This window comes from Paroedura picta, chromosome 1, assembly GCF_049243985.1.
Source record: "Paroedura picta isolate Pp20150507F chromosome 1, Ppicta_v3.0, whole genome shotgun sequence".
Taxonomy (NCBI): Eukaryota; Metazoa; Chordata; class Lepidosauria; order Squamata; family Gekkonidae; genus Paroedura; species Paroedura picta.
Window position 1 is genome coordinate 11,656,036 of NC_135369.1, and position 18,380 is coordinate 11,674,415.

Here is an 18,380-nt window from a genome sequence, read left to right on the forward strand (position 1 = left end):
CCCATCAGATCTCAGAAGCGAATGCTTGGAAGAGCAGCCTCAAGGGAGCACCAGGGCCATGACTCCAGGGGCAAACCACCCCTGAACATCTCCTGCCAGGCAAGCCAGATGATCTTAGGATCTCCTGCCTGCATAACATGCCATATAATGTAAGGCCAAGTACAGGAGACATGTCATTAAGGACACGGACAAACCCAATTAACGATTGCTTTTGCTCAAAATACACCCACGCTCAAAACATGAGCATTCTTACAGCCCAATAAAATCAGACCAACACTCATTTGAATCCATTCTTACAGCATTTCACAGAATCACAGAGTTGGAAGGGGCCACACGGGCCATCTAGTCCAACCCCCTGCTCAACGCAGGATCAGCCCTAAGCATCCTAAAGCATCCAAGAAAAGTGTGTATCCAACCTTTGCTTGAAGACTGCCATCTGGAAAGTGTCTCCCTTTCGCCCACCTTCTTACTTCTACCGCCCGCTAACTCATTAGCGCATTAAGGACATGATGCGCAGCCTCGGTCATCTGGCTTGGCTGAAGACTGAGAGCCAAGGGGAGTAGCAGAGAGGTAGTTTCCAGGATGCGGCTGCCTGGGTCCTTGTCATGAGGACCCCATGTAGAACCCATGTCCGACCTGTTCTCTGGCTGCTGTGCCAGCCACTGGCCAAGTTCCAAGTCAGGTTTAAGGGGTTGGTGTCCTCGAGGCCTTGCGTGCTCCAGGACCTGTGTATCTCAGGGACCACCTCTCCGAGCACACCCCATGAAGAGCGCTCTGCTCTATTAGCTCCCACCCGTGGGTGATCCCTGGCCCCAGAGAAATGCGGCTGGAATCAAGCAGACCTTTTTGGCCCTGGATCCAGCCTGGTAGAATGAGTTTCCAGTGAAGATCTGGGCCCTTTTAAAGCTGGGAAGGGTTCTTGGGGCCTGCAAAACAGCCCTCTTCCGCCAGACACAAGGTTAAAGCCAAGGATAACGCTTGACATCTGAAAGCCTCCCTGCATCTAAGCCTGGAATGAAATTTTGATCCATCTCTCCCCAGGTTTTGGGGATGGAGCTTGCTTGCTTTTAACTGGTTGACATGTAAAACTTTTATATTTTTTATGCATGAGCTCTTAACTACTATTAGCCGCCCCAAGATTGTTGCTAGTGTGAGTCAGCCTACAAATAAAATAAAAATCCAATTATTCAGCCAGCTGGGTGACCTTGAGCTAGTTGCGGTCCTCAGCGTATTCTGCACACAAAGGATAATGCATTTTCAGTGTGCTTTTGCAGCTGGAGAACAGGATAATCTACTTCTAAAGTGCATTGAAAGTGCATTATCCAACGTGTGCCGAATGGGCCCAGATAGAGCTCTCTCAGCCCCATGTACCTCACAGAGTGTCTGTTGTGGAGAGCGGAAGGGAAAGGTGTAAGTTGTTTTGGGACTCCTTAGAATCCTAGAATCCTAGAGTTGGGCAGAACCTCCAGGGTCATCTAGTCCAACCCCCTGCATAATGCATGAAACTCACAGCTCACAGTGACTCCAAATCCATGCTCAGATGATGTCCTCCCCTCCAAAAAAAAAAAAAAAAAATCCAGAATCCTTGGCCAGTCTGGACTGGAAGAAATTTGCCTCCCGACCCCAAAGTGGTGATCGGCATTTCTCTGGGCATGTAAGAGCGAGCCAATCATGGACGCAATCCCTTCTGCCCAGCCACGTACAAATTGTAATTCCTTTGGGGAATTAAAAAACAGGATATTAACAACCAGCCCACTCTTCTTCTCCCCTTCGATAAAGATAACAACCAGTTGTTCAAGGGCCAGACAGGAGCCCCGGGTGAGCTGGTTCTGGCCTCAGGGTTAGCTCGACCGACAAACCACAACGTCAAAATGGGGCCTCCCCAAGGGTTGGACTCGGTGTAAAACGTACTCATATTCCTGGACTTTTGAGCAGTGAGCCCAAAACTACAGCAGCCTGGCTTCAACAGGACGGCTCGCAGAAGCGTTACAGCTTCGAGCTCAAACCTTGAACGAACTATAACGAGGGGCTCCAGCTCTGTGGCAGACTGGCAGAGCTCCCGCTTGGGATGCAGAAGGCCCCAGGTTCAATCCCCGGCATCTCGGGGGAAAAGGCAACTATAAATCACCTCTATAAGAGCCTCTTGTGGTGCAGAGTGGTAAGGCAGCCGTCTGAAAGCTCTGCCCATGAGGCTGGGAGTTCGATCCCAGCAGCCGGCTCAAGGTTGACTCAGCCTTCCATCCTTCCGAGGCTGGTAAAATGAGTACCCAGCTTGCTGGGGGGTAAACGGTAATGACTGGGGAAGGCACTGGCAAACCACCCCGTATTGAGTCTGCCATGAAAACGTTAGAGGGCGTCACCCCAAGGGTCAGACATGACTCGGTGCTAGCACAGGGGTATCTTTACCTTTTTAAATCACCTCTAAATGTCCCTGGCTTGGTTGCCAGACAATCCTCGGGTCTTCCGGCTGCACTATTATTATATTATTATATTATTATTATTATTATTAGATTTATTTCCCACCTCTCCCGACAGGCTCGAGGCGGGTCACAACAACTAACCCCATTAAAATTCCCATTAAAACATCAATCTATTAACACGACGGCTAAAAATCCCATCCCTCCCCCAATTATCAAAGAGGTGAAGAGGAAAGGATAGGGGAGTAGCGTACACTCCAACTCTCGTGCACACCGCACGAGAAATAAATAATTCTGGCCGGCCCCGCTTCTGTGGCAGCTATTTTGTGGCTACGCCCACCAGCTGGTGCACATTGGTTCAAGGTAGGGGCCCGCCGTCCTGGGACCAGATAAAAAGGATGTGCCCCCCCCCCCACAACCCTTCAGCTCTCGCCAGGATGATTCCAACGGTTTCAGACTAATAAGACGGATGCAAGGAGGAGCGAGGCTGGACAGAAGTCTGTTTTTATTACACAGCAGAGAGGGGAGGGAGGCTTTTCGCTGTGCTTGAGGAGGGGAGGGAAGGTAAAGTCTTGCTTGGGGGAGACCCAACATCCCCTGCTCCGCTGGTCTCAGTTGGCGGGTTCCACCTGCTGCGTCTGCCCATTGCAGCTCTCTGCGGGGGCTGGCAGGGGAAGGAGTGAGACGTGGAGTCAGCCTGCCGCGGAAGGCCGGCTGTCTGGCCCCGGTTCCGAGCTGAGGAACCCCGATGTATAAAAAGGCAGAGATCCCGGTGACAGGCTGTTGAAAATGTGGCGTTCTTGGCCTGCCTTCGCCTCCCTGCTTTTGGAAAAGGAAAATGGGGCCGAGGTCGGGGCAGGAAGGAGAGAAGGCGTGCCGAAGGAAGAATGAAGGTTTATCCCCACGGTGCGGCTGGGGAAACCGGCCAAAGTTTTTAAAAAGAACAGACCACTGTGGTCCCCCCAGCCGCCCCGGGCTCCTCCTTTAAAGGTGGTGGGAAAGAGTGTGGCATGCCAAGACGGAGTCCTTATAAATAACTTAAAGAGGCAATCAAAGGACAATATTTACAAAACCACAAGGGTGACGGGAGGGGGGGGGAGAGGAGAATTCAGGACCCCCCCTCTCCCCCCCCCCGAAGCAACATGCTTCAGTGTCAGGCCATTGCTTTGAAAAGTTGCTTTTGCTGTGGCACCTGCCGAAGACGCTGTGGCCGAAGACGCCTCTCGGTCCGGGTGGGTGACCCGACGGCGCCCGGCCAAAGCGGGCAAAACCCCTCTGAGTCTCTCTGCGGGCAGGCCAGCCCCCGCTCCGCCCCCAGGTCACAGGGTGCTCTCCAGCGTGTTGTAGTTGTCCTTAAAGCTCTTGAGCTCCAGGAAATGCTTGGCCCGTTTGCTCTTCTGGCTGGAGGGCAGGTAGGTGACTTGGATGGTGGTGGGGCTGGAGACGTCGGGGGAGAGCGTCAGGTCCTTGGCGGCCGACTGGTGCTGCCGCTGGCTGCTGCCTCCACGGGCCTTGATGCTGCGGCGGGAGAAAGAGAGGGGGGAAGGTCAATCCACCGGGGGGCGCAAGCAAGGTCAGCCAGGCAGTGGGAGAGAACCATTGTGGCCTCATGGGGCAGACTATTATTATTAGATTTATTACCCGCCACTCTCAGCAAGGTGGCTCGTGGCGGGTTACAGCAGTAAAAACCCCACAATAAAATATAAAGCACTCCCACTTTAAAACAATTCGAAATCCTATGACCAACTAACCTCCCCCCCCCCACTGTGGTCTATTTGAGAACTCCCCCGCCTGATACCTCAGCGTGCGCACATGCGCCACGCGCAGCCGAAATAGCACATGCGTGGCACTTTCACGCATGCGCAATGCGCGAAAGTGCAGCGCATGCGCAATTTCGGCCGCACATGTCGCATGTGTGCATGCGCGGCCTGGCCGCGCATGCACAATGTGCGGGCACGGCCCTGATTCCCTCTCCCCCCCCTCCCGCAGTAAGAAGCTTCCCGGGCTGCAAGCTTGCAGCCTGGAAAGTTTTTTACTGCAGGGGGGGGGGCGGGGAGAGGGAACCGCGGCCCGGCGCCATGGCCTTCGCAGCCCGGCACCGGGCTGCAGCCCACAGGTTGGGGACCACTGCGATAGGAGGACAGCCTGATTCCCGTCCAAACTGAGGAGGGGCAATCGATCTTATTGCCACCTGGCTGCAACCAAATGCTTGGTGGAAGAGGTCCATCTTGCGGAACTGCACAAGCTCCCTCGGGGTCCACGGTTCTTCTGGGAGCTTGTTCCACCAGGCTGGGGCCAGGACCGAAAAGGCCCTGGCCCTGGTCGAGGCCAGACGTACTTCTAGTGGGCTGGGAACAACCAGCAGATTTGCACCCGCAGAGCACAAGGCTCAGGTATGTGGGGCCCAGACTGCAGATGGCCTTGAAGGTTAACACCAAAACCTTGAACCCGATCTGGAATGCAACCGGCAACCAGTGCAGCTGCCTCAGCACTGGCTGGATATGGGCCCTCCAAGGTGTGACGGTGAGGACCCCAAAGAGCTGCATTCTGCACCAGCCGCAATTTCCAGGTCAAGGACAAGGGCAGGCCCCATGTAGAGTGAGTTACAGAAGTCAAGCCTGGAGGCGACCATTGTTTGGATCACTGTGGGCAAGTGATCAGGGGACAGGGAGGACGCTAGTAGCCTCGCTCGGCGCAGATGGAAAAATGCCAGCCGGGCCACTTTTGTGACCTGTGCCTCCATCACGGAAAAATTTTGGGCTAGCCCTCCATACCAGTCTTCATGGACTCCCTGGGCATCCTGCTATATTAGAACAGGCTGGGGAGGGGGGAGGGGGGAAAGGGGCCCCTTTCTATTCTCCTTGGCTGACCAACCCTCTGTGTCGCCACCCCTGCGACTCACATTGCTGCCAGCTCATGCAGTGCTTCTTGGTACTTGAGATACTCCGGCCGGCCGAAAACCTGGAGTGCAAAAGTGAAGCGGGAGTTAGGCATACCTGGCAGCGCATCTCGGTCTCCCTGCTGCACCCCACCCCACCTCTGCGTTAAACCAAAGGAAACGGCCTCGTCTTATGGAGGAGGAGGAAGAAGAGTTGGTCCTTATATGCTGCTTTACGCTATCCAGAGTCGCAAAGCGGCTTACAGTCGCCTTCCCTTCCCTCTCCCCACAACAGACACCCTGTGAGGTGGGTGAGGCTGAGAGAGCCCTGAGATTACTGAAGAAGAAGAAGAAGAGCTGGTTCTTATATGCCGCTTTTCTCTACCCAAAGGAGTCTCAAAGCGGCTTACAGTTGCCTTCCCTTTCCTCTCCCCACAACAGACCCCCTGTGAGGGAGGGGAGGCTGAGAGAGCCCTGAGATTACTGAAGAAGAAGAAGAGTTGGTTCTTATATGCCGCTTTTCTCTACCCAAAGGAGTCTCAAAGCGGCTTCCAATCGCCTCCCCTTTCCTCTCCCCACAACAGACACCCTGTGAGGGAGGTGAGGCTGAGAGAGCCTTGAGATTACTAAAGAAGAAGAAGAGTTGGTTCTTATATGCTGCTTTTCTCTACCCGAAGGAGTCTCAAAGCGGCTTCCAATCGCCTCCCCTTTCCTCTCCCCACAACAGACACCCTGTGAGGGAGGTTAGGCTGAGAGAGCCCAGATATCACTGCCTGGTCAGAGAGGTTTTCTCAGCCCAAGGTGACCCAGATGGCTGCATGTGGGGAGCGGGGAATCAAACCCAACTCGCCAGATTAGAAGTCTGCACTCCTAACCAGTACAGGAAGATGGTGCTTTTGGCTCTACAGCAAGAGTCTCTGTCCCCTCAAGAAGTCTGGAGAAACATCTGGAGTAGAGGCTCACCCGTGGCTCTCAGCCCAGAAGGTTTGGAGGGAACGCTCTGTTTTGGGGGTTGGCATAGGGTAGTGAGCCCCAACCTGTGGGCCGCGGACCACATATGATCCGTCGACTAATTGGAGGTGGGCCACGAAGGACGCCTTCTTCCCCCCCCCAGCCCTTTACTTCATCTCCCCCGGCCCTTTACAACAGGGGTAGTCAACCTGTGGTCCTCCAGATGTTCATGGACTACAATTCCCATGAGCCCTGCCAGCATGCTGGCAGGGACTCATGGGAATTGTAGTCCATGAACATCTGGAGGACCACAGGTTGACTACCCCTGAGCTAAAGGGCTCCGATGCAAACAAGGGGCACTCAGGCTAGCCTGACGTTTGCCATGCCGACCCATGCAGGGCTTCAAATTTGCCCTCCCTGCGCCACCCCTTAGAAGGCACTCACCCCTGTGCCGTAGCGGGCGCTTTCGTACCCGTCTAGGAGCGTGTCGATCAGAGTCTTGCGGACGCCTTTGAAGGGGGTGCTGGAGTTGCGCAGGTCCAGCAGGTAGTTGCGGAAGGTCCTCCCCGTGGAAGACCTGGGGTGCCTTCCTTCCGAGGAGAACGGGATCTCTGCGTTTGGGAGGGAGGAAAGCGAGAGGTGAGCACATGGCGCCCCCTGCAGGCTGAACAGCGGCAGGCAGGGCTGAGTCTCCCCTGGGGCTGGTTTCTGCACTGAGACGATTTGCCAATGTGCACACTCTAACTCGGCCTTTCTCAACTTTTTTTCTGCTGAGAATCAGAGTTGGAAGGGTCCTCCTGGGTCATCTAGTCCAACCCCCTGCACTATGCAGGACACTCACATCCCTCTCGCTCCTCCACTGTCACCTGCCACCCCCTTGAGCCCTCACAGAATCAGCCTCTCTGTCAGATGGCTCTCCAGCCTCTGCTGAAAAATCTCCAAAGATGGAGAACCCACCACCTCCCGAGGAAGCCTGTTCCACTGAAGAACCGCTCTGACTGTCAGGAACTTCTTCCGGAGGTTTAGATGGAATTTCTTTTGAATTAATTTCATCCCATTTGTTCTGGTCCGTCCCGCTGGGGCAAGAGAGAACAACTCTGCTCCATCCTGTATATGGCAGCCTTTTAAATACTTGAAGAAGCCCCTGAAACATTCTTCAGGCTTCAAGTAGTGGCACGATCGTGCAGAATACGGTTGGGAAGCAGAGCTGGGTCCATACCCACCCAAACCTCCTCCAGGCACACCACTGGTCACTTTGGGAGGGGTTGGTTGAGTCAACACGGGCATGTATGGTCCTATTATCCAATAAATATTTAACAAATTTCAGAATATCTATGAAAAATTAACTCTCACCCATTTGGGGGAAGCCTTCCAGGGCCATCAAGAAACCCAAGGTTGAGAAAACCTGTTGTTACTCCTCCTGCATGGAGCACAACTGGCCACAAGCGCCACATTCTGACTGGTGGAAATCCTGTGCAGGAACTCCCGATTTAAGCAAATACGCAGCTGGCTGCTCTGTAGCCCCCACACCATGCTAGCAGCCAGTGGAGAGAAGCAGGGAGTGTCTCCTGACCGGTGCCAGGTTGGCATCTGTGCCATGCTGGCAACATCAACATCTGCAGTAAAGTGGCATTACTAAGTCCTTATCTTGCGTCTACCGTTCAAGAAAGGAGGAACCTGGGCCTAGCAGGCTGCTAGGAGAAAACCGAAAAACCACAAGGCAACAAACATGGTTATTCAAAACAACTGAAATTCATTCTCTAGGGCAGGGGTAGTCAAACTGCGGGCCTCCAGGTGTCCATGGACTACAATTCCCATGAGCCCCTGCCAGCATTCGCAGCATGGGAATTGTAGTCCATGGACATCTGGAGGGCCGCAGTTTGACTACCCCTGCTCTAGGGGTATATGGACTGGAATAAAAATAGATCACCCAGACAAGCCTGCTCTATGGCGGGGGTCATCAACCCCCGGTCCGCAGCCCGCTGGCGGGCCGCAAAGGCCACGGTACCGGGCTGCAGGCAGCCGCGCCTGCCTCCCCCCGCCCGCAGCGAGGAGGAATGGAAGAGGCAGGCGCAGCCGCCGGTGACGCAAACACGCAGTTGCCGCGCATGCGCGTTAGCGCCCCCTGGTGGTGAAAACTTACATGCGCGGCAACTGCGTGCGTGTGCATTAGCGCCACCTGGTGGCGAAAACGTGTGTGTGCGGCAACTGCGCATACGCGTTTTCGCAGCACCCGGGCTGTCGGCTCTCCCCTCACCCTGGAGGCGGTCCCTGACCTGAGAAAGGTTGGGGACCGCTACTCTATGGGACTGTGGGCGAAATGTCATCTGAACATGTCCTGTCATGTCAGGAGTGAGGATGACGTTAAGACTGTTCATAGGGCTGCCTGCACAGAATATGTTGTAATTGTTGGATGTTGAGATTGTCGACCCAGTTGCCAAACTTATTCTGTGCTGTTGCTCATTTAACGTTTCCCGTAAACCGCCCTGAGCCGCAAGGGAAGGCAATAGACGAATACAAATAGATTCAATAAATAAAATTGTCCTGCTTGACACGCAGTTCTTCTCCATGGTGTTGGTAGTGATTAAGAGGGGCAGATTCTAATATGGAGAACTGGGCTAGATTCCTCACTCTTCCACATGCAGCCAGCTGGGCGACTTTGCGCTAGTCGCAGTTCTCTTGGAGCTGTTCTTGCAGAGCTCACTGAGCCCCACCTATCTCTGTTGTGGGGAGAGGAAAGGAGAGGTGTTTGTAAGTTGCTTCGGGACTCCTTTGGGGAATGAAACAAGGAGTGTAAAAAAACAGCTGTTCTCTCTCTGTCAGGACGGCAGAGAGAGACAGCTCATAACCACTTCTTAAAGGTAAAGGTATCCCTTGTGCAAGCACCGGGTCATGTCTGACCCTTGGGGTGACGCCCTCTAGCATTTTCTACTCTGATTCGCTGCAGATGGCCCCATAGCAACACAATCCCCACCCCCTTCCAATTTACCTGACTCTTGGATAGCGTCCAGGGCCTTCATCCTGTACAGGTAGGAATAGCAAACTGCAAGGAAACAGAGAGAGGCTTGGCTAGGTGCAGCAGCCTGCATGGGCAATGGGGGAGGCAGAGGGAACCCCACCCCCCAACGACAACACGAGCATGCTGAAGGATGAGAGAGACAAGTACATGGACTCTTGGGAGTCTCCAGCTGATGGAGCCGGGCGTCATCTTGGGCCAAAAGCTGGGGTTCGTATTTGATGTCTTGGACCCTGGACAGCCGGATGTCCGTCTCTTCTTTCAAGCTCTGGGAGGGGGAAGGAAGGAGAATATACGGATTACGAAATGGAGGACCTGCTTGATGCCTCTGATCTGGCAAGATGGGTTTGCTTCCCCCTCCTCCACATGCAGCCAGCTGGGTGACCCTGGCCAAACATAGTTCTCTCGGAGCTGTCCTTGCAGAGCAGTTCTCTTGGAGCTCTCTCGGCCCCATCAACCTCACAGGGTGCCTGTTGTGGGGAGAGGAAGGGAAAGGTGTTTATAAGCCACATTAGGACTCCTTTGGGTATATAAAAAAACCCAGCTCGTGTCTTATTATTTAACATATTGTATTGGTGCGCATACTGCTGAGAGACAGGGTTGAGTACCCCTACATTGGAGTCTGCTGGCAGCTTAAAGGCCAACAAAATTCCCCAGGGAATCAAGCGGGCTAGCGCTCAGAACAAGCTTTGGGGGTGTGTGTGTGGGTTTTGTGAAAGCATGCGGGTTTCTTGATGACCCTGGGCTTCCCCCCCTTCCTCTCCCCACACTGGACACCCTGTGAGTTAAATGGGGCTGAGAGAGCTCTGTGAGAACAGCTCTGTGCGAACTGAGCCTAGCCCAGGGTCAGCCAGACAAGTGCAAGACACGTAGCGATGTTAGTCTGTCTGTGACAGGACACAGGAGGAAGAGTCAAGTAGCACCATCAAAATTTAATTTATGTTAAGATTTCAATTAGGAGATGGGGAGAACTTTTTTCTGCTTATCTTATCTTTTTCTTTCATATATAATATATACCCACACACACAAACACTATGGCCAAGCCCGATGCATTAAGGCAGTGGTCCCAAAACTTTTTATCACTGGGGACTGGTCAACGCTTGACAATTTTACTGAGGCCCGGGGGGGGGGGGGGTAGTCTTTTGCCGAGGGACGTCGCCACCACCGCCTGAGCCCTTGCTCCACCTCCTTTCCCACCAGCGCCCCTGACATCCCACAATCCACTGAGTGGCGTTGCCAGCAGCATCCGTGCAGTGCCACGCCGAGGGGGAGCCCCAGCCATGGCGGCTGCTGGAGAGCACCAAAGGTGAGCTGGCGGCAGAGTGGCAGGGCAGCCCCCGAGGCAGCAGCCGGGGAGGAGGACGAGGAGGAGCCGCAGCCCGGTACCGGTCCCCAAACTAGGGGTTGGGGACCACTGCATCAAGGAATACAACAGGCACTAGATTGGTGTGTGTGTGTGTCTGTGTGTGTGTGTGTGTGTGTGTGTGTGTGTGTGGAATAACTCTGCGGATGGCCTCCCCCTCCCCCCAGGACCTGGAAAGGCTGCAAGCAGCTGTTAGGGAATTCACCGGCAGGAGCAGCTCTTACGCGGCAAGGATCTGCAGCCTCCGAGCCTCAAAGGAAAGTGGAAGGAGGAGGGGGTGATCAGGGGTGGGGGACAGAAGGCAATTGGCTGGCCGCTGGACAGACAGGCAAGCTGGTTGGAGAAGGAGGCACTCAGGGGCGGGACAGCTGCCCTGAGTGGGTGGTGCCGAGTGGCACTGAAGCCATGAGACCAGCTCCTCCTCCTCGCCCTTACCAGAAAGATTAAATGGAGCAGATATATTCCATATATATATTCTAATCTTTAAATGTTATGATTTGACACACACAATCCATTTGTTTTCTGTTTGTCTTTCTCCTTTTTAGAACAAAAAAAACACTCCTTCAGCTACGGCTAGAATGTGAGTCCGTTGGCTCTTATATCATGGGGAGGGGAGTGATTTTAGAGGCTGGACCTGAAGAAATGAGCAGGACTCATGAAAGCTCTCACTGGCTACAAACTTTAGTAGTCCTTAAGGTGCTACAGGACTCTTGCTCTTCATCAATACCGGTTTGTCTAGATGGCCATTCCCCGCTATGCTCACATCCCAGCTTAACTGGGGCTTGTTTCTGCACTGTCGTACACACAGTAACACCCGACCAGATCAATGGCCATAAATTCAGTTTCTGTGGAGACAAACGGGGATCTGAGTTACCACCTGCCAGCAAAATCCCGCTTTCACACAGTACTGATATTATGTAAAATTTAAAGTACGTTTCTGTGTTACGTTTGAGTCAAGCCACTGGCTCTCCCCAAGTCCCGCTGTTGCTGTCCCATTTACAACCCTCCCCCACCACCAAGGCTCTGATCCTTTAAGTCTTTTCTGGGGAGACCAATCCTCCAAATTTTGCTTGTGAGCAAACCTTAGACGCATGCTGCCCAACAGGAACGTGGGGGCCACGGCGGGACTTCATGGCGAAGCGCATGATCTGCCTCTTGACGAAGATGAAGAGCAGCACGAAGACCTGAAAAGAGAAGCCAGGCAGGGTTCACTTCTGGAAAAGCTGAGACAGCCTTCTCTCCCCAAAACACAAAGTCTATGCCTGTAGCTGAGAGCACGAGCCTGCAAAGTGATGCTGCGGCACGAAAGGCCAATACTATTCTGGGGCCATAGCAATCGCTTTCCAAGAGCGGAATAAAGTTAAGAGTCCAGTGGCGGCTTTAAGACCAACAAAGTCTGATTCAAGGTATTCTTTCACCTGCAGGTGCCCTTCTTCAGATACAATGAAACGGGAGCTGCCAGCCCATATCTAGAGGAGAGTGAGCAGTACATCAGCATACAGCACAATGAAGATGTTTAACACATCAAGGACCAAGCAGGAACAACAAGCTTAGTGTAGGTGGTTACCATTTGTGTTTGGAGGAAAACATAGGGGAGGAAATAAATCTGTTGATATTGGAGATTGATGGGCAGATGTATCCTTAATTGTGGAACGCGGAGTGTAACTCAGACCTTATGCTCCATCCATCTCCTTTCAAGCATGGAGGTGCCCTTACAGCATCTTCTTCTTTGAAGTATGCCAATTGGCGGTGGAGAGTTATCTTTCCTGTCCCCAGAGAGCCAGTGCGGTGTAGTGGTTAGGAGCAGTATGATTCCCCACTCAGCATGCAGACAGCTGGGTGCTCTTAGGCTCATCACAGTTCTGATGGTGCTGTTCTCACAGAGCATTCCTGTCAGAACTCTCTCAGCCTCATGAACCTTGCAGGGTGTTGGTTGTGGGGAGAGGAAGGGAAGGCCATTGTAAGCTGCTTTGAGATTCCTTCGGGTAGTGGAACGTGGCATATAAAAAACAACTCTTCTTCTTCCACCAGAGAATCTGTTAAACAGCTTCATCTAGTGAGATGAAATTAATTAAAAAGAATTTTTGGCTAAACATCCGGAAGAAGTTCCTGACAGTTAGAGTGGTTCCTCAGTGGAACAGGCTTCCTCATGAGATGGTGGGTTCTCCTTTCTTGGAAGGTTTTTTTCCCCCTTTCAAAGTCTCAAATTTTCCACAAATTAAGCATAGAAGACTCTCATAGATAACAGAAAACAATGGTATTGCTTTGTTTTTCTTTCTTTTTATGTGTGTGTGAATCTTTACATTTGATATATAAACACAGATATTAAACAAATTGTAAATATAGTTATTTCCAGAAATTATCAGAAAGTTGCCAGCTTCCACAGTTCCTTTTAATCCTTTCTTGGAACTTTTAAAGCAGCAGCTAGATAGCCACCTCACGGAAAGGCCGATTCTGAGAATCTAGGCAGATTGTCCGTGCTAGACTCTTGTGGCGCTTACTTGCATGCCCAGGGAAATGCCATGGTCACTTCGGGGTTGGGAGCCAAATTCATCCAGGCCAGAGATCCTGGTTTTTTTTTTCTCTTCTTTTGGGGGGGGGGTGCATCCTCTGGGCATGGAACTGAGGTAACTGTGGGTGGGCAGGCAGTTGTTGAGTTTCCTGCATTCTTCAGGGAGTTGGACTGGATGACCCTGGAGGTCCCTTCCAACTCTATGATTATGCTGCATGCTTAACGATTGCTCACCCTCTACCTATATGTGCAGACTGGTAATTTCCATTTCATTGCATCTGAAGGGAGCATGGGTGCACACGAAACCTTAGACCTCAAAGAAAACTTGGTTGGTCTTAAAGGGGCTGCTGGATGCCAACTTTGGTCTGCTGCTTCAGACCAGCATGGCTACCCATCCGAATGTCGAAAACTAAAAGTAGCCCCTTTCAGAGAGAGAATGGGATACATTGGCAAATACGGCCAGTTCAAACTGGACGCTAACAAGACGTGAAGGAAGCAGCGGTGAAACACAGAACAATATTAACACTGTAAACACAATATGAACCACGGCCATGGTAACCTCAAGGCTGGACTACTGTAATACAATCCACGAGGGCCTGCCCTTGAAGTCAGCCTGGGACCACCAAGGGATATAGAACGCTGCAGCCAGATTACTAGCAGGTGCCAAGTGGAACATGGATGACAGTCCCACCCCTCACGCAGTCATTCCATGGGCTACTGATCACGTTATCAAAACCCGTCAATGGACCAATTTACCGGCAGGACCACGCCCCCTGCCATGCTCTGCCATGGCACGGTCATCTGGAAAGAGCCGTTTGAAGCTTCCATTGTGCTGACTGGCAAGAGCGGCTACTGCATGCTGATGCTCATTTGCCCTGGTACTTCCTTCTGTATGTTCTGTAAGCCTGCTGCTCATTCATTTCAGTGCATTGCCCATGAGTTCTTCACAGAATCATAGAGTTGGAAGGGGCCATCCAGGCCATCTAGTCCAACCCCCTGCTCAACGCAGGATCAGCCCTAAGCATCCTAAAGCATCCAAGAAAAGTTTGTATCCAACCTTTGCTTGAAGACGGCCAGTGAGGGGGAGCTCACCACCTCCTTAGGCAGCCTATTCCACTGCTGAAGTACTCTTGACTGTGAAAATTCTTTTCCTGATATCTAGCCTATATCGTTGTACTTGAAGTTTAAACCCATTACTGCGTGTCCTCTCCTCTGCGGCCAACAGAAACAGCATCCTGCCCTCCTCCAAGTGACAACCTTTCAAATGCTTAAAGTTCTTGTATTGTGTGAGAGAAAAGTACTTCATTTTCTGCCTTTACGACATGCATACTTTTCATAGAATCCTAGAGTTGGAAATGACTGTACAGGCCATTGAGTCCAACTGCCTGCTCAGCGCAGTATCAGCCTCAAGGATCCAGGATAAGTCTTGGTCCAGCCACTGCTTGAAGACCACCAGTGAGGGAGAGCTCACCTTCTCCTGAGGCTGCCCATTCCACTGCTGAACTATTCCAACTGTGATACCCCCCCTTATATTTCGGCGGTACCATTGTACATGACTGTGAGTCCTGTCCTCTGCTGCCAACAGGAACCTTTCCCTGCCCTCCTCCAAGGGACACCCTTTCAAAGACTTCAAGAGAGCCATCCCGTCCCCTCTCAACCTCCTCTTCTCCAGGCTGAACCTTCCCAAGTCCCTGTGCCTTTCCTCACAGGGCTTGGTCCCCAGATTCTCCTCCTTGCTCTCCTCTGCACCTTCTCCATTTTGTCCACGTCCTTTTTGAATGTTGTATACCTCTGTCACGTCACCCCCAAAGCGCGCCAACACGGCAAAGTTCTAGCTGAAATGAAAGTGTGTTCCCTAAGCAACCAATGCTAAGCTCTCTCAGCCACAAGAATTCAACAGAGCAAACAAACAAACTCAGCTTTGTATACACAATTCAAAGCAGTAATTCAGGCCTTCGGTACAAGGGAGGGCAGGTAGGGACGAGCCCATTGACTTCCATGTCAAGCATGAATTTTTGCGCAGGGATGCTTGAGGTTTTTCACCTCTTTCCATGTGTAGAGCGCGGGTCACTGGGGGAGTAGCAGTTAACTCCTTGCATTGTACAGCAGGTTGGACTAGAGGACCTTTGGGGTGTCTTTCAACTCTGTTTCTAATCCATCTCCCACTGTGCTGGCCAGTCTGACTGCCAGCAGCTCTCCAAATCCCTGGTGGAGAAAGATTTTTCCCAAATTCTTTCTGTCAATCAAACATGGGAATTGCTTCAGACAGCCAGCTTGATGTTGTGGATGAGAGCCGGGTTTGATTCCTCATTCCTCCACATGCAGCCAGCTGGGTGACCTTGGGCTAGTCCCAGTGATGTTAGAGCTGTTCTGTCAGAGCACTCTTGGCCCCACCTAGCTCACAGGGGAGAGGGAGAGAAGGCGGCTGAAATCACTTTGGGTAATGAAAAGGGGGGTATAAAAAGCAACTGTTATTCATGCAAAGCCATGCGCTCCACCTTTGCCCTAAGGCATCAGGTGCTTAAGAGCATATGATATGGTATACAGAACCCTTAAATCTGCTGCAGGCTCACTATGAACTAAGCTCTGATGATCCAAGATGATTGGATTTTTATACCCTGCTTTTGTCTACCGTTCCTCTACCCCTAGGGCCACCTAGCAGATTGTAGGTGGAGTGGGGAATCAAACCTGGTTCTCCAGTTTAGAGCTCTCCACTCTTAGCCATGAGGCCATGCTGGCTTTCAGTCCAGTGGGTCATTCTCCGATACTGGGAATTCACCAGGTGCCATCCCAGTAGTACAACCTGATTGAGAGCCAATTTGGCCTAGTGCAGTGGTCCCCGAACCGTGGGCCACGGCCCGGCCATGGCGCCGGCCCACGGCTCCCTCTCCTGCTTGCAGCCCGGGAAGCTTCTTACTGCGGGAGGGGGGGGAGAAAGAATCAGGGCCGCAGCCAGGCCGAGCATGTGCACATGCTCCATGCGCGGGCGCGCTTGCGCGGCATGCGCAAGCAGGCAGTTGCCCTGCCGGTCCCCAAAAAGGTTGGGGACCACTGGCGTACTGGATGAGTGCCTCTAATCTGGAAAACCCGGTTTGATTCCCCCTCCTCCACATGCGACCAAGCTAGGTGACCTTGGGCCAGTCCCAGTTCTCTCAGAGCTCCCTAACCCCCACCTACCTCACAGCACGCCTGCTGTGGGGAGGAGAAAGCCATTGTCAGCCGCTTTGAGACTCCTTTGGGTAGTGAAAAGCGGCATATAAGAACCAGCTCTTCTTCTTTCTTCCCGAGACTGAAGGCGGTGCGAGCCATCCAGGGGTAGTCAAACTGCGGCCCTCCAGATGTCCATGGACCACAATTCCCAGAAGCCCCTGCCAGCATTTGCTGGCAGGGGCTTCTGGGAATTGTAGTCCATGGACATCTGGAGGGCCGCAGTTTGACTACCCCTGCATCAGACGGACCCTCCAAGAAGAGCCTGCTAGGACCGAGATCGCAGGCGTCTGCCCCAAGACAGCCTGAGCGACAACCCGCATGCTGAGACCAAGGCCAGCCCGCGCACGTGTGAATGCAACTATGCAGGTATCCACGTGCGGACCCGGGGGCACGAACACGAATCCGCACCGGAGCACCGTGGAGAGGGAGCCCCAATTAATAGGAGGGTGGGCGCAGTTTCCATAGCAACCTCCTTTTTGGAAGCGCCCCCACCCTTCCCGCCCCACGCCCACCCGCAGCTGGGCAAAGGGGGCGCGGAGACACAGGGGGCCCGGCACGCCCCGCCCTCCCCCCCCCCGGGGCAGGCTCCCTTCCGCCCTCGCGTGTCCTCACCAGGCTCCCGTAGGCCATGACCAGCACCACGTTCACCCCAGAGAGCCACTTGCTTTCGGACGCCGCCATCCCCGGCGCCCGGCCCAGCCGCCCAGAAGGCCACACAACATGGCGGCCGCCGAAGCCGGACTGCGCCCCCGGCACGTGACGCCGGAGCGCGAGGGGGGAAGGAAGCGGGAGGTCAGGTGACCGGAAGCAGACGGAGAAGAACGGGGAAGTCACGTGATCATGAGAGTGGAGGCCCGCGGCCACGTGATTGCAGGAGTCTGTGGGGAGCGGGGTACAGCCCAACTTCCGGCTTCCGATCGAACGTGGCGGCGCGTCTGGCTAGAAATCCGGCGCGAAAACAAGTCCGAGTTGGCCGTGGCGCTGGTCGTGTTGCCTCCCTGGGGTCTGCTGGGTTATCGCTCGAAAGGCAGGACAGGGCTCGCGGGCCAAACGGGTCGATCATTATCTCAGATATAGACAGAATATGTTTATTTCTTAGATTTGTATAACGCCTTCCCCGAAGGCTCAGAAGACTGGTAAATTATATATATATTTAGCTCTATATATTATATATTAAATATATTTATTTAGCTCTACCTGTATATATAGGTTGAATTATATATATAATATATAGATTCTATCTATAATAAATTGAAATTATTACAACATATAGACATAAAATAATATAAATTGTGCATTTTATGTTTTTATTTGTATATATAAAACGCACCCATTGACTTGTATAAATATAGAACCTTGAAGCCCAGGAAAATTTTCTCCAAGGTTTGAGCTTCTGGTGCGCGTTCCTGATTTAGGGCGCTGTGCTCGTGGAAGCTCCCGCCTTGAACGTAACTTTTTGAGTCTTCCGGGTTGTCTGGAGTGGAACTTTGTTTTGGATACAAGCTGTGCCGCGCATGCACGCTTCCTCGATTGCAGTGCAAGAGCATAACCTCAAGCTTCATGCATATGTTGGAAGCCATTCGCCGGGAGATGCACAAGTCACGGGACTAACTGGTGGAAACGGCCAGCCGTCTTAGGCCCGCAATTGAATGGTGTTGGATCTCAAAGTTGCCGCCGCACTTAAAATTTCCTTTTACTGCAGGGGCGGACAAACGGTCGCTCTCCGGGTGCCCGTGGACTACAATTACTATGATGCCCTGCGACGACGGCAGGGAGTCATGGTAATTGTAGTCCAGGGACATCTGGAGAGCGACCATCGGGCCGCCCGGGTGCAATTGCTCCAGAGCCACGCAGCTGCAATCTTTCCCTTAAGCTTCTTCCCGCGCACGCGCACCACTTCGAACGAGACCCGGAAATGAGCATCCCTTTGATCGTTTCCCCCTACCCCTAAAGCCTCGAACGCCGGCGTAAGTCACGTGTCCCCTGGCCGGGCGGCGAGCTTTTGCTCTCTCGGGCGCCCCCTCTCGGGTCCA

At 52.9% G+C, this 18,380-nt stretch overlaps 1 protein-coding gene across 2 annotated transcripts; it reads right to left on the reverse strand.

Annotated features, from left to right (window-relative positions):
* Positions 1 to 2,905: 2,905 nt before the first annotated feature.
* LTAP1 (lipid transport auxiliary protein 1) lies at positions 2,906 to 17,130 on the reverse strand. 2 transcript variants are annotated; one of them, XM_077321664.1, is made up of 7 exons: positions 16,960 to 17,130; positions 11,708 to 11,809; positions 9,413 to 9,530; positions 9,236 to 9,289; positions 6,719 to 6,857; positions 5,320 to 5,378; positions 2,906 to 3,935 (listed from the first exon to the last, which is right to left on the reverse strand). In XM_077321664.1, the coding sequence occupies exons 1-7, from the start codon at positions 17,026 to 17,028 to the stop codon at positions 3,877 to 3,879; spliced, it is 600 nt and encodes a 199-aa protein (XP_077177779.1). In that variant the 5' UTR covers positions 17,029 to 17,130; the 3' UTR covers positions 2,906 to 3,876. The 2 variants fall into 2 exon arrangements, with proteins under 2 accessions (XP_077177779.1, XP_077177767.1); XM_077321652.1 differs by having other exon boundaries at positions 6,691 to 6,857; positions 16,960 to 17,127.
* Positions 17,131 to 18,380: the final 1,250 nt, after the last annotated feature.

Coding starts and splice junctions, on each gene's coding strand:
- LTAP1 (XM_077321652.1), bottom strand. CDS start 17,028: ATGGCGGCGTCCGAAAGCAAGTGGCTCTCTGGGGTGAACGTGGTGCTG. Junction 5,379..6,690: donor GCGCCCGCTACGGCACAGGG/GTGAGTGCCTTC, acceptor TTTGCACTCCAG/GTTTTCGGCCGGCCGGAGTA. Junction 3,936..5,319: donor CTGCATGAGCTGGCAGCAAT/GTGAGTCGCAGG, acceptor CTCCCGCCGCAG/CATCAAGGCCCGTGGAGGCA.